The sequence below is a fragment of the Microcaecilia unicolor genome, chromosome 2 (assembly GCF_901765095.1).
Source record: "Microcaecilia unicolor chromosome 2, aMicUni1.1, whole genome shotgun sequence".
NCBI lineage: Eukaryota > Metazoa > Chordata > Amphibia > Gymnophiona > Siphonopidae > Microcaecilia > Microcaecilia unicolor.
In genome coordinates, this window is record NC_044032.1 from 249,510,595 (window position 1) to 249,526,202 (window position 15,608).

The following is a 15,608-nucleotide window of genomic DNA, read 5'->3' on the forward strand; positions in this document are numbered from 1 at the left end:
CTTCCCCATCTCTAAATCCCCCCATACATCTCCACAGCTCTTTCCTCTGACATACTGATACCCAAACTCTGTCTCCTCCTATTGCATCATCTTCCCTCTCCTAAAACATAGCTACACAGCCCCTCCCCCTGCAGCACAGAGGCACCCAGATCCCACTCCCTCTCCCAAGCACTGCCATCAGAAGGCAGCTGTCAAGCCACATCATCCTCTGCTGCCAAAATTTGAACCATGGTTCAAATTGTGTATTTCAGTGCCAGATAGCAGAGGAGAAGGATGCAGCCTGACGCACAGCAATTCTCCTCCTCCTCTGATTCATGAGGGCTGGGGTGCTTTGAGTGGGGGATGAGGATAGATGATGAGAACAAGAGGGGAAGACAACGGGATCCTACAGACAAAATGAAAGAAGGCTCCAAGGGAAGCAGCCAACTCACACACCACCACCCCACTAGAATTGTGTCTGGTGGTCAACAGAAGACTGGTGCTTACATTAGTTGTAGGACCAAAAAAAACCCCCAAAACTACAAGTCATCAGCTTCCTTACATCAAAGTGGCCAGGTTGGCCAAATGCAAGCTGGTTTGCAGCTTTTTCACTGTGACTGAACACAGCAGGAAGAACCTAAGACAATTCAAAATGACCCTTCCGACCACACAGTTACATTGGTATGAACTTTAAAACACAGAGCTAGAGTTAAGGATGAAGCACTTATTCCATTCGACATATTGGCTGCAACTTATGCAATTTCCCCATGGGAATCTTTTGTGTATACTCAGGTGAAGCACTTTCTGTCTGCAGCTGCAATAAAGGACAAGGTGTTCAGAGGGGTCTCTTTTTTGGAGGATCTGTGTGTTGCCTCTAGGGGAATGAGGGGGCTTATTACTTGCCTATACTCCTATCTGCGTAAGCAGGTGCGGCCTACTGTTGAGCATCGTTTGCTTTGGTGGCGGGAGCTGGGTGTGGCCTTGGATGATGATGATTGGAATTTTATGGAATCTGCCTTATCGAGAATATCTATTTCTGTCCCTTTTAAAGAAAATGCTGTAAAAGACCTTTTGAGGTGCTACTTAACTCCAGCTCGCCTTCATCACGTTTCCCAAGATTTCCCCTCTGTGCTGGAAGGAGTGTGGGCAAAAGGGTACTATGGGTCACCTCTGGTGGTCATGTGTTAAGGTTCGGGCTTTCTGGAAGGCTATTCAATACAGACTCCAGAGTTGGCTTTCCAAGCCTATAAAGTGGTCACCTGAATTTTTTTTGTTCCCCCAAAAAAACCCCACCAGGCCTAATGACATCTCAGTCCCTGTTGGTTAGGTATGCCATGTTAGCAGCTCAGGTCACTCTGGCTGCTCATTGGAAGTCTCCTCAAGTCCCTTCAGTGGTTAAATGGTTAAATAAGTTGTGGTACATATGTGAAATGGAGAGGCTTTGGGCTGGAAGGCGCAATACTATGTCCAAATGGGAAGCTATTTGGGAACCCTTTGGTGTCCAATTGTTCGTGTTGAGACCTATGGTTGGGGTGGGGGTTTGTTTGTTTTCTTTTCTCCTTTCTTTCTACAGTGGGGTGGGAGGGTGAAAGGATAAAATATGTTATAAATTCTAGAAGTATTTTGTTAGCTGTCTCTTTAGTTTTGAGAGATTATTATACTGATATTTTGTTGTTGCTGTTTGCGCAATATGCTTCAGGGGAATCTACCCTTGAGTTGTACTAGTTCATGTTAATGGATGTGATTTTGCCTATGCTATTGTATTGGTTCTCAAAACCTAATAAAGACTTCTATAAAGTTGGAAAAAAAAAACACAGAGCCAGATTCCATTCCTTCGCTTGTATGTGTGTGTGTTTTATATTTGCCGTTACAGTAAAAAATACAATTATTATTCAACAATTCTTCTGAAATCACAGAATTCCCAATTAAGCCTTTTCTACATATATTACTTTCACAAGAAGTTTCATTCCTCAGACTAAAGTACCATAGAAAAGACAGAGCAAACCAAGAATAAAATCAGTTATAGCTAGAAAAATAATAAAAATGTATCATATTAATTTATTTAAAAAGATAAGGTAGGGAAGCAGGTGACCACAGTGAGAGGGAGGGAGGGAGAGAAAGATAGAAAAAGAAAAGGCAAAAAGGGATCAGAGAGTAACCAACAGAAATGTTAAAAAAAAAAAAAAAAGGTCAAAGAAAGAGAGAGCTCGAAATTTAGACCAAATCTGACAGATACTTGAATTGTAGGGTTTTTTTTTTTTTAATAGTTAGGACCCTTATTTAACCTAAAATACTTTTCAAACATTGTGCTAGCCATTAAAGAACATACTCCATCTCCTCCTTTCCACTGCAGCATGCGACACTAATATCTTTTATAGAAAAAATACATCCTGGCCTTCACTATCCATTGTATCTCTGCAATAACAGTGTACAATGATTCATTTGATTATAATTACAGTATTGTGCTAGTAAATTCTATTGCAATGCATTGTTATGAAAAGGTGAAATGCAGGCTGTGAGGTTTGTGATGGGGCAGGCAGCACCGGTGCCATGGGAAGGTCTTTCAATAATAGACCACATTTGATTCCTCTGTTAGAGGGAAAGACAGAGCCCTTCTCAACTATAATTATAACTATTTCTTATCCAATAACCTATGTCTGTTGTGCATAAAACCCATCTGCACGTTTGTCTGTCTATAAATAAAATATCTAGCTGAAGGAATTCAGTTTTGTACTACATGATTAGAAACAATGGTATACCACGCTATATCATTCCATATACCATAAGAATAGCTATACTGGGTCAGATTGATGTTCCATCTAGTCCAGTATCCTGCTTCCAACAGTGGCCAATCCAGGTCACAAGTACCTGGCAGAAGCCGATTCCATGCTACCAATCCCAGGACCAGCAGTGGCTTTTAACATTTCTTTCTCAACAGCAGACTATGAACTTTTCCTCCAGGAACGTTTTTAACCCCAGATATGCTAACCGCTGTAACCACATCCTCTGGCAACGAGTTCCAGAGCTTAACTATTCACTGAATGAAGAAATATTTCCTCCTATTCATTTTACAAGTATTACCATGTAACACCATCGAGTGTCCCCTAGTCTTTGTACTTTTTGAAAGAGAACACAACTGTTTACTTTGTTTCTGTCAGTACCTTCAGTATCAGATGAAAGGCTAGAATCCACAAGACACAGCACATTTTTCTTCACTGCCCTGTTGCTGTGGAATACTTTTCCTCCTCCTCTCCAGGCCAACCCATTGCACAAAAAGCTCAGGGCAGGCCTGAAAACGTATTTATTTATTCAAGCTTTCAACAGCTGAAGGACCTACAGGGTCTGAAAGTGATTGATTGCCATACCTACAATTTCTATTCTAATGTCTTGTTTTACTAAACCTATTTTATCTGATTGCTATGCTGTCCTAGCAGATAATACTTCTATTTCCTTTCTGTTTTATTAGATTGTAAATCACTTTGACGGGCGTGTCGGGAAAGGCGATATAGTATATCCAAATAGACCAGAAACCTTTCTCACATCTGAAACGGTACCTGCACTGGAGCTCAACTACAGGGGAATCTGCAATAGATACTACCTGGCAATAGTACGGCCGACCCCATTTGTTGATCAAATGTGCTTGCTGCAGTTGTGCACAAAAGAGGTATCATGGCTCTGGATGAATGCTATGGCACAGCAACACTTCCAACTTCACACTAGCGTACTTGGACTCACACTGAGGTCGATATTCAGCACTAGTTAACTAGGTAGGAGAGGGTCCTAGCTGGTTAACTAGCACTGACCAGGCCCTGTGCCGATATTCAGCAGCACATAAGATAATGCCAGCAACTATCAGCGTTTTAAAGCTTTTGTGTCCCTCACTGATGTTTCACCATAAAAGGGGTCCAGTTATTCCCTGAGAAAAAAAACTATGAACAATAATTATTATTAGAAAATGTTTTTCTCGTGGCAAAGTATGCTATCTCTGCTGAGAGAAGTCCTTAGAAACGCACACAGTGACAAATGTCAGTTTGCAGGTCATGAAAAACTGAAACACCGCTTCACGGAGGAGAAATGCAGTGAATCCCTCTTCAAGAAGCATCGGTGGTCTGGCGGGTGGGAGAAGAAGGGGGTGAGCTGGGTGTGGAACGGATAAGGAGCCAGCTGGAACCCAGAGCCTTGGAGAAATGATCGTCTACACAACTTGCAGTAGAGAAGGAGTGGGCAGAGTCCAGAGCAGCGTATCGTCTTCCTAGACTGCGCAGGAAGTGCTCCTCTACCCCAGGGTCACAGTTCAAAGTCGAGATCCTACAGCCTGGGAAAAGAGAGAAGAAGAGATAAAGGAAGATGGAACTGGTGACATTTCTTTGTGCTCAGCACACTCTTGCATGGCCAATTGGCAAGCAGCTCCTGCAGGGCTCCTATATTTTTCTGACACTGTCCCCCTGTGCTAGGAATTCACAGATGGGCTTCAGCACTGCCACTTCCTCCCCGTCACTGTCCTTATGTGCTGGAGATATACTACAGAGCTTTAGTCTCCAGCACTGTCCTTCTTTCCCTCTCAGTGTCCCCCTGTGCTGGGAATTCACAAATGGCTTCAGCCTCCAGCAATGTCACTCCCCCCCTCTACTGGGAATTCACAGATGGACTTCAGTTCCCAGCACTGTCACCCCCTCCCTGTCACTGTCCCACTGTGCTGGAGATATACCACAGCGTTTCAGCACTGTCACTCCCTCCCTTTCACTGTCTCCCTGTACTGAGAATTCACAGATGGGCTTCAGTATTCAGCGCTGTCACTCCCTCCACGTCACTGTCCCTTTGTATTGGGAATTAACAGATGGGCTTCAGTTTCCAGCACTGTCACTCCCTCCCAGTTTCTGTCTCCCTGTGCTGGAGATATACTGTAGAGCTTCAGTCTCCAGACATACTTATAATCATTGGTCAAAAAAAAACTTTCAAAAAGTGCAATAGTGCCTAACCAAAATCTCTTTATCACTGCAAAAACATTAATGTTCATTAATATTTGAACCTAGCACATATTGAAGCATATTTTCAAAGCGCTTAGGCTTACAAAGTTAAGACTAAGTGATTTGAAAATGAGCCCCTTAGCTTTACTTTTTAGCTGGGATGAATATAGAAGAATACATCTAAAAAAATAAACCTAAATGTGCTTGGTTCAAATATTAATGAAAGTGTTTTTGCAGTGATAAAACAAAAAGATTTTTGGTTAGGCACTATTGCACGCTTTTTGGAGGTTTTATGACCAATGATTATGAGTAGTCTGTTGGGACACAGAGCATAGAAGCTCCTTTAGTCCACAGACTGTCTGGTAAGATATTAGTATTAGAAAATTTTCCCTGTCTACAGACACTTCTGAGGTCTTTTCCTCCATTAGCACTTTTTTATTTAGTAAATACATTTTTATCCCATCCACTTTTTAGTTGAGTTTGCACTGTTTTGGTGGATGTGTCCTCATTTTTGTGATTGACTTTGCTCTCTTGATGTGATAGGAGGCAATGTCCTGTGGAATAAGAATTATTATTGGACAGAAAACAGAGGGTAGGGTTAAATGGCCATTTTTCTCAATGGAGAAGGGTGAACAGTGGAGTGCCGCAGGGATCTGTACTGGGACCGGTGCTGTTTAACATATTTATAAATGATCTGGAAATTGGAACGACGAGTGAGGTGATTAAATTTGCATCTTCTTTTTATCCCCAGCATTATGGAACTCTCTGCCACAGTCAATTAGTTAAAACAATCATACTCTCTTTTTCTGTAAAGCTTTGAAAACTCATTTTTACCAAACAGCCTTCGATATTTAACACTACATTTTCATGGGAGGACCATACAGATGCCTAGAGTGCTTCAGACTGTAGCAAGATGTTAATATTAGGTAATTATGTATGACTGTTATGTAGTGTTTATGCTACCATCTTCAGTATGGAAGATTTGTTTGTTCTTTCCTATCATTCAATGGAATTCCTAGCTTAAATTAATTTGTGTGTTATTGTACAATTGTTTTGACTTGTAAACTGTTCCGACTTGTTATGCAATAAGTAACAGTATGGTAAATAAACGATAAGCAATGTGACTGATATTCTTTCCTATAAAATTTATTGTAGTCCTTTTCTGATGTTTTACACTATTGTAAACCACCTGGATCTGCTATTATATATCTGACGGTATAGCAAATTTTATAAAATATAATCTTTCTGAGTTCATTCTCACCTGTTTTGTTGGATTGCTGACATGAGATGGCTGAAGTATTCTCAGTCTGAGGTACATTGTGTGGTTGTTTAAGAGATGTTTTATTCTGGTTGGAGACACAGGTGATCACTGATGGCCTCATCTAAAATAGAAGCAGAAGGTTTCTTATTACTTTCCCCACATCAGATGAAAATAATTATTTGGGTGCAAGACAGAAAGTGTCCCTTCTAATCCAATTGAAAATAATTATTAACGTGTGCTTTGATTCTATCAATGTAAGTGTACATACACACAGATCCCTCTGGGTTGGATGGCCCAAAAGCATACATACGGCCCTCAAACTGCACAACAGATTCCAATGGGAGAAATATTGGTGTCTTTTCCCAGTTATAGGCAAGACTGAATGCCATAGCTAGGGATTAGAATTTAGGAATGGAGAGATAAAGTAACTTGGACAAAGTCACACAAAGAGTCAGTGACAGAGCTGGAGATTTGAATTTAGGCCCAAAGAGCTTAAGCACACAGAGTTAGTAATAAGAGCCGGGATTAGCACAGGGAGACAGAGTGACTTCCCTGAGGAAACACACGTAGTCAGTGGCAGAGCTGGGAACTGTTTGTACCTGCTGTAAAATGGCAGCAGGCAGAGATCTGGTGGTTGCACTGTCCGGTGTTGTCATGCTGTGATTTTTTTTTGTCAGTTCAAGTGGCTCATCGCTGGACTGTTGTGGGCGGCTCTCTTTACTCCCGTGGCATGGCAGCAACGAAGCCTGTGGTTGGGTGGTGGACAGACAGATCCTGTGTGGGAGGAGGTGGTGCAGGGCTTTCTCCAGAGTCATCTGCTGGAGATGGCTTTGCATGGGGACATCTGCTGAATTTGGTCTGGTATCACGGAGCTTTGCACAGGAATGTGGTGTATCACTGTAACCAGAAACCATTGAAAGTGAAAGTCTACACTTAATTTGTGCTCTGTTCAGAGGGAAATATAGCCTACAATATCAACAACAGTAATAAATAATAATAAAAATACATTACTAGCAACATCTGAATCAATTAAATATTTAAGTTACAGTGTTCTGGGCTGCGTGGAGGAGTAGCCTAATGGTTAGTGCAGTGGACTTTGATCCTGGCAACCTTGGTTCAATTCCCACTGCAGCTCCTTGTGACCTCGGACAAGTCACTTAACCCTCCATTGCCCCAGGTACATTAAACTTAGACTGTAAGCCCTCTAGGGACAGAGAACATACCTGCATATCATGAGGGGCATAATCGAAAGGGACACCTAAGTTTTGCTGAAGACGTCCTCGCAAAACATCCCGATGCAGGGGCGGGGAAACTCGTATAATCGAAACAAGATGGACGTCCATCTTTCATTTCGATAATACAGTCGGAGACGCCCAAATCCTGAAATTTAGGTCGTCCTTAGAAATGGTCGTCCCTAGACTTGGTCGTTTCTGATTTTCGGCAATAATGGAAACAAAGGAAGCTCATCTCAGAAATGACCAAATGCAAGCCCTTTGGTCATGGGAGGAGCCAGCATTCATAGTGCACTGGTCCCCCTGACACGCCAGGACACCAACCGGGCACCCTAGGGGGCACTGCAGTGGACTTCACAAATTGCTCCCAGGTACATAGCTCCCTTACCTTGTGTGCTAAGCCCCCCAAAACCTACTACCCACAATTGTACACCACTACCATAGCCCTTACGGGTGAAGGGGGGCACCTAGATGTGGGTACAGTGGGTTTCTGGTGGGTTTTTGAGGGCTCACATTTACCACCACAAGTGTAATAGGTAGGGGAGGGATGGGCCTGGGTCCGCCTGCCTGAAGTGCACTGCACCCACTAAAACTGCTCCAGGGACCTGCATACTGCTGTGATGGACCTGAGTATGACATTTGAGGCTGTTAGAAAATATTTTTAAAGATTGTTTTGAGGGTGGGAGGGGGTTAGTGACCACTGGGGGAGTAAGGGGAGGTCATCCTCGATTCTCTCTGGTGGTCATCTGGTCAATTCAGGCAGCTTTTTGTGCCTTGGTCATAAGAAAAACAGGACCAGGTAAAGTCATCCAAGTGCTTGTCAGGGACGCCCTTTTTTTTCCATTATGGGTCGAGGACGTCCATTTTTTAGGCACGCTCAAGTCCCACCTTCGCTATGCCTCTGACATGCCCCCGTGAACTTTGGTCGTCCCTGCGACAGAAAGCAGTTGGGGACGCCCAAAATCGACTTTCGATTATACCGATTTGGACCCTGTGAGAAGGATGCCCATCTTCCGATTTGTGTCAAAAGATGGGCATCTTTCTCTTTCGAAAATGAGCCTGAATGTGTTCAGAGCTGTGTACATCTAGGCGTGCACTAGAAATAATTATTAGTAGTAAAATACTCTGTTGTAAATAAAGTCTATAAATGGAGATAATGGGGCTCATTTTCAAAAGAAGAAAACACCTCAAATACTTTTTCAATCAAAACTCTGATATAAGACGTCTTTCTCTGCAGTGTGTCCAAATCACAAGGGGACATGTTGGGGGTGGGATTTGGGCATTCCCCAAACTTTGTCATTTTTCTTCCACAATAGAACAAAGCAAAATGTTAGATGTTTTGGTCTAGACCCTGTTTCAATCACGCCTAAGTCACAAAAAGGTGTCCTAAATGACGAGATGACCACTGGAGGGATTAACGCATTACCCCTTACTCCCCCAGTGGTCACTGACCCCCTCCCATCCCCCAAAGATGTGAAAGAAATAGTATATACCAGACTCTATTACAGCTTCAGATGTTATGACCAGTCCTATTAGAGCAGCATGTCAGTGCAGTGCATTGTAGAGAAGGGAACCAGGCCCATATTCCACTCTAACTGGTAAAGTTGTGGTGGAAAGTGTGAGCCCTCAAAAACCCACCAAAAACCTACTATACTCACATATAGGTGACACCTGCAGACAGAGAGGCTACTGTAGTGGTGTACAGTTAGGTACACTAGGTTTTTGGGAGCTCACCATACAATAGAAGAGAGTATCAGTGAGATGTGTACCTGGGACCTTTTATGTGAAGTCCACTGCAGTGCCCCCTAGAGTGGCTCAGTTTTTCTTTTGTTACATTTGTACCCCGCGCTTTCCCACTCATGGCAGGCTGAATGCGGCTTACATATTGTACACAGGTACTTATTTGTACCTGGGGCAATGGAGGGTTAAGTGACTTGCCCAGAGTCACAAGGAGCTGCCTGTGCCTGAAGTGGGGTTCTGCTTGGATGTCTCTGTGGCTAGTCTACTAAGAATGCTGTCCCCCCACCACATCCCAATGGCTTGTTTTTCTGTGTTTTACCCTTGGACTTCTTTTTTTTTTTTCCTGAAAATGGTCCTAAAAGATAGTTGCACTGAGCACAAAAACATCTAGGAAATGGCCATTTTCAACACAAAAAGGTGGACTTTTTTCTGGTTTGTAAATGGCCATGTTCGCTACTGGACTTTTGGGCGTTTTTCATACATCATTCAAAATCAGATTTAGACATCATATTGAAAATGCCCCTCAATATTCTCATTATAGTCATGCTTGAAAAGAAATCAAGGAAATTTCAGACACATGTACAGCAGGAGTCTTAGTTCAAGATTTCTGTGTATGTCACGTGATCTATGACATCATAATATATCTAGAATAATTTCTGATGTCACAGTATGGCTCCTACAAAGCATGTGATATGATTTCTAACCTCATAATACAGACCATGTTTCCTCACTGATTCTTCACCGTAACAGGGGTCCAGTCATTTCACAGTCTACACACCATGAAGACACGTTATTTATGATAACATAGTATGAGTCTGAAATGGTGTGATACGCAACTTATGATAGTAGGGATCATGCAATGTGTGATTATGAGATTAGGGATTTAGCACTAGCTCTGGACTTTGTAGTGGTGGCAGAATGTGATATTTTTATTATTGATAGCTGTGATAATGAGCCCCTGCTTACACAGAAAGAAGTGATGGGGATCTCCTCATCTTCAGAGCCCGTGACTCCAGGGAACGACTGAGAGCCCGCCTTTCAGGACTCAGCTTTCGTTTCACTGGGTAAATGGGAATCCTGTGGCTGGAGAGAGAGTGGAACCGCTCTTCCGACTTCAGGCTTGGTTGGCCTGTAAACAAATGATTAGCAAACATCACATTTATCCTTTTGGATTTACTTGCTTATGAAAGCTCCTCCTGCTTAGCTCTTCTCCCTGTTATGAAATTAAGCAAATTCAAGCATTGTTCTGCTCTGTTAACTGGGTAAAACTCTCTTATCTGCACCCTTTTCCTCCACTGCTAATTCCAGACTCCGTTCCTTTTATCATGCTGCACCATATGCCTGGAATAGACTTCATCTCTGGCCATCTTCAAATCTAGGCTAAAAGCCCACCTTTTTGATGCTGCCTAACCCTTACTCACTTGTTCAGTACCCATGTTTTATCATCCTTAATTTAATATTCCCTTATCCCTCATTTGTCCTGTTTGTCTGTCCTAATTAGATTGTAAGCTCCGTTGAGCAGGGACTGTCTCTTCATGTCCAGTGTACAGTGCTGCATACGTCTAGTAGCTCAGTGGTTATTGCTATGTAGCAGGGCCTAGGCTAGACTGCAGTGCTCAGGTTTTGCTCCCCGGATGAGATGGGGCCCCTATTGAGGGAGCATTCACAGTCCGAGAACAGAGCATCTCAACCATGACACAACACTGACTCCTACAGACTGGAAGGTTGCAGGTGTACTAGAGAGTCACAGACTGTGGCTGTCTGATCAAGGACTGTCACTCCAATAGGTGGACTAGGTGGGAGATTGTAAAAGAGCAGAAAGCCCATGGCCTTTTGCATGTTCATAACACCATAATCCAATAAAAGCTGATGCCTATTCAGTTAGAATCCCAGAGGCACAAAAAGTGGATGGAGCTATAATAAAAAGGATGTAAAACTCCCATTCCCTATGTATAAATGTACTACTCTAAGAAATAAACTATATTAGGGGAAAAAAGAAAGGAGAACCCAGAAGAGGGCAAGGAGAACGCAAGTGCTAAGAAAATTGTGAGTGCTGGAAATCTTTGCTGATTATGAAGCCTGAGATATGCATGTTGTGTTTAGAGGCTTTCAAAGGAGAGGGCAGAAAGAATGTAATATAGGGCTGGTCACTTTACTTCCACCAGTTACGAATTTGTTATTTTTCCAACTTCTTTAAGTAATTCCTCTTGAGATTCTCCTCAAACTCCTGCATCATACCAGGAAAAAAGGACCTCACCGCTTCCTTGCATCCAATAGGCTTGTGTCAGCTGTGATATCACTGCACCTACCTACCAATCAGATGCCACCTCAGTATAAGGTAATGTGAGAGGCTAGTCTGTAGTCTCCAAACCAGCGCCAGCCCTCCCACTAGGTTGACTAGGTGTCTGTCTAGGGTGACACAATTTGGCAGTAGAGCTCTGGTTACAATGTTCTGGTGAGTAAAACAGCCATCCCTCACCTGGCCTGCCACCACCCTCTACCTCATCCTGAGCTGGCTTGACCTGTCCTAAAGTTCAAACAATATTGAGCACAGGCCCATTTTCAATCACTGCCATATTCCATGTCCTGTGCCCCTCCAAGGCATATTTCCTGTCAAAGGGAGATGGACATGGCTGCACTTGAGCATAGGCCTGTCCTCCCTGGGCCCACTCAGTGCATAGTCCAGCAGGAGGGGGGTGGTTATGCTGGACACAGCATGGTAGGAAACCAGACACATGATGTTGGCCACTTGGGGTGGGGGATATTGAGGAAGGAAAGATGCTGGGCACCTTGGAGGAGGATAGGGAGGGGACGGGGAGATGCTGATCACTGGGGGGAGGGGTTAGATAGAGTATATACCAGCCATGGGGGAGGTGTGTTAGAGATGGGAAGAGCAGAAGCTAGCTATGGGGGGGGGGGGGGGAATTGCTAGTCACTGGATGAGGAGGAATTAAAGATGGGAAGGGGAGATGCGAGGGAAAGGGGAGATGCCTTTGAGTTGCCCCTTGGGAGGGGACATATGGTTGATGGTTTGCCCAGGGCATTAGATGCCCTTGTGGCTGTCCTTCTTCAAACTGTGGCCCTCTTCAAGAGCTGCTGAAAAGATTTTCAGAAATGATCTAAATGATGACAGGATTCATTCATAGTGGGGACAGTGCTTATGGCTTTCGCCATTACAGTGCATCAGAGAGGATGTGGCTTCTTGCCAAAAGTATGTACTGGACCTCTGGTACTGGAAGGGCTGTCAATTGGCTCCAGATTTTCAGGGTTGGCTGCAGGTCCTGGTTTTTCCTTACTGCATGCTTGCAAATGAAGTCTTCTGGCTTTTCTTATAAAAAGCAATAGGGAAACCAAACTTACAAATCTCTGCATGCAGTGGGCTAAAACCCAGACTGAATTGGTGGATTAAAAACAATACAGCCAGCTGGTAACTCTAGTTAGCAGATTTTAAATCAAGACATGGTAGGCTTAAGGGAGCAATATTGTTAAAAGTTCTGCTTAACCCCCCCCCCCCCCCAAAGATATTTTTGAAAATCATGTGGCTGTCACAGAAACTTAAAGGTGATCTGTAGTAACTATGCCTATAATTGCCCCGTCATCTCCATAAAAGCTATAGTTTCCCTATATGATAATGCAATGCGCTCAGAACACGTTTTTAAAAAAAAACAAAACCGTTAAAAAAAAAAAAATAAACCCGTATGCAAATGTACACCCTGAAAATATGTTTCAGTGTGTAATTAAACTCTGGAATTCGTTGCCAAAGAATGTGGTAAAAGCTTAGCAGGGTTTAAAGGTTTGGATAATTTATCAAAAGAAAAATCTATAAACCATTATTAAAATGGACTTAGGAAAATCCACTGGTTATTTGTAGCATAAAATTTGCTTTACTTGAGAAGTACTTGTGTCCTGAATTACTGTTGGAAACAGGATACTGGGCTTGCTCGACCTTCGGTCTGTCCCCAGTATGGCAATGCTTATGTATGCTCGTATGAGATTGCCTCACAAAAACCTAAAAATGTATCATATTCAACTGCAGCGTTTTCTTTTTTTTGGGATGGGAAGAGGATAGTAAAGCCTGAGCCACTGATCTTTTTCCACGCTGTCTGCCAGCCCCTATGTACGTATTAGTCGCAGGTTTGACTTTTGTGCCTGTGTGGGTCAGATAACCGATTTTCTGCAGGAGTTTACATAATGGCTCGCTCACTGCAAGCTTTGCTTGGCTTAGGATTTCTGCGGTTTTGGTCGCCTGTGGCTTTTGTTTTCTTAGGATGCCTTTAAAGCACCGACGCCCTGTCATCGCATCGCGTCGCCCAGCCCAACTCAGCCCGTGGGGTTTCCTGCCACTTAGAGATTGCAAGGCAGAAAGGGGGCAGGAGGATTCACCAATGGGCTGCCAAGTATCATCTATTGGTAAGAAAGGGATCAAGGGATCAATCTTTCAAGACTTTACGTAGCCCCAGGGTCGGGTCAGTTGAGAGGCTGGTAGAGGTCACACATGTGCCGGATCCAGGGGTGTCCCTGTCCGTCGAAGGAGATATAGAATTAGAAAGGGATAGAGAAAGTAAGTACAGAAAAGACGTCCGGGGGGGAGAGTACCATAAATAAACCTGATCGATTGGCCGATTTTCTCTACCCACTCCCCCGAGACCAAAAGAATCAAAAGCTGCAAAGAAAGGTTCCGGGGAGGAAGCATGCACCTACCTTCCAGGATATAAACCTTGAAGCCGCTGCTGATGCCAGTGGTGTAGTGGAAATCCGCAACCGCCATCGTGGCCCAACTGGGAAATGAGGGGTCCGAACTATAAACCAGGAGCGTGCAGCTGGAGAAAGAAAGGGGGGGGGGGGGGGATAAAAGAATCTTCCCTGAAAACGTACAAAAACTCGGAAATCTCCCTCCGTATAGATTTGTGTTTGTGTATATGCAGATAAATTATGCCGGTGGAGTTGCTGGTGGTAGGCAGGTGACAAATCCTAGGGTTTATTAAATGCCGATTGTTGCACACAGGTGAGCAGAAGTGACTAGCAAGCCCAGGCTGTCTTCTGCCAACTGGAGGGAGAGAGTATGGGAGACTCCAGGAACGAGTCTACAGCTGTAGTAGCTCCCCTAGTGCATAGCCACCTCCGATTATACCTGAGGGAGGGGAGAGGAGGAGGCAGCCAGGTGTCAGGAGCCAATCCAAGCCAATATCTTTTTATTTCTGCCCTGGGGAAACTCCACCTAGCTCCATATAGACGTGCTGCATGGGGCGGGACCAGAGAAGGAGGGCTCTGAGCCCAAGCCCTCTGGGAATTGTTTATGGTAGGAATTGGGGGGTAGAGGTGCCTCAGATTCCATACAAAAGGTGCAAACTGATCTGAATCAGTTCTGTGCCTGTGTGGCTTTGCCAATCCCTTGTGCCATCTGTTGTCCTGACACCAGTGACCTGCAGGTGAAAAGCTCTGTATCTCTCTGCCAATCCCCCTGAAACCAAAGGAAGCTGAGAATCACTAAGGAGCTCATTGTTCCCACTGAAGTATCTTCAAAGAATACAGAGAAAATGAGGAAGTTACACTATGGGACAGAGAAGTGGTTGTAAAGGCTGAAGTAACTGAGATGCAGTTTGTGAGCTGACAGATACAAATGATTCCAAACTACCTCAACCAATTGCTAGATAGACTGGGAATACAAATATAAACCATACTTTGAACTGTCTTTATGCAAATACTAAAACTCTATAAAGTAAAATTGGAGAGGTAGCGTGTATGCAACTAAATGAAAACATAAATATAATAGGCATCTCAGAGACCTGGTGTAAGGAGGATAACCAACGGGACTCTGTGACATCAAGTACAAATTGTATCCAAATGATAATTGGTGGGGGTGGGGGTGGGGGTTATATGTTAAAGATGGCATAGGGTCAAGCAGGATAATAGTCTTGAAGAAAACAAAATGTGCTGAGGAATCCTTGTGGATAAAAATTCCATATGTGTCAGGGAAAAGTATAGCAGTGGAAATATATTACCATCTGCCTGGCCAGGAAGAGGAAACATACAGTGACATGCTAACAGAAATTAGAAAAGCTAACAAAATGGTAACATAATAATGGAGATTTCAATTATGCTGGTATGATTTGGGTAAATGTCTCATTGGGACATGCTAGAGAAACAAAGCTTTCAAATGCTATAAATAACTGCTTGATTTCTAGAACTAACAAGACGGGGAATTCGTCTAAATCTAGTCCTCATTGCCAGTGGTGTAGCTAGAACTGAGTGGGCCTTGGGAGAACATTTAAGGTGGCCCCCTATAACACCGTCTCTTCCAAAGTGCTAGGGACTCCTTCAGAGCTCCAGTAACCAACCCCAGAAAATAAAATTGTTAAGTATCATGGAATCTTGCTACTTTCTGGGGCTCTACGAGGTACTTGTGACCTGGATTGTCCAGTGCTGGGC

General features: G+C 43.6%; 1 protein-coding gene across 1 annotated transcript; it reads right to left on the minus strand.

The window, feature by feature from the left end:
• Positions 1-3,036: 3,036 nt before the first annotated feature.
• LOC115463419 (transcription cofactor vestigial-like protein 4) lies at positions 3,037-14,290 on the minus strand. The gene is made up of 5 exons (XM_030193888.1): positions 13,881-14,290; positions 10,146-10,308; positions 6,807-7,104; positions 6,208-6,328; positions 3,037-4,294 (listed from the first exon to the last, which is right to left on the minus strand). Exons 1-5 carry the CDS (start codon positions 13,945-13,947, stop codon positions 4,071-4,073), a joined length of 873 nt encoding a protein of 290 aa, XP_030049748.1. The 5' UTR covers positions 13,948-14,290; the 3' UTR covers positions 3,037-4,070.
• Between the last annotated feature and the right edge of the window lie 1,318 nt (positions 14,291-15,608).

Excerpts from the sequence above, each read along its gene's own strand:
- LOC115463419 (XM_030193888.1), bottom strand. The coding sequence starts at position 13,947 with ATGGCGGTTGCGGATTTCCACTACACCACTGGCATCAGCAGCGGCTTC. Across the intron at positions 10,309-13,880 it reads CAAGGTTTATATCCTGGAAG|GCCAACCAAGCCTGAAGTCG; the intron begins GTAGGTGCATGC and ends ATTTGTTTACAG. Across the intron at positions 4,295-6,207 it reads TCAGCAATCCAACAAAACAG|GCTGTAGGATCTCGACTTTG; the intron begins GTGAGAATGAAC and ends CTCTTTTCCCAG.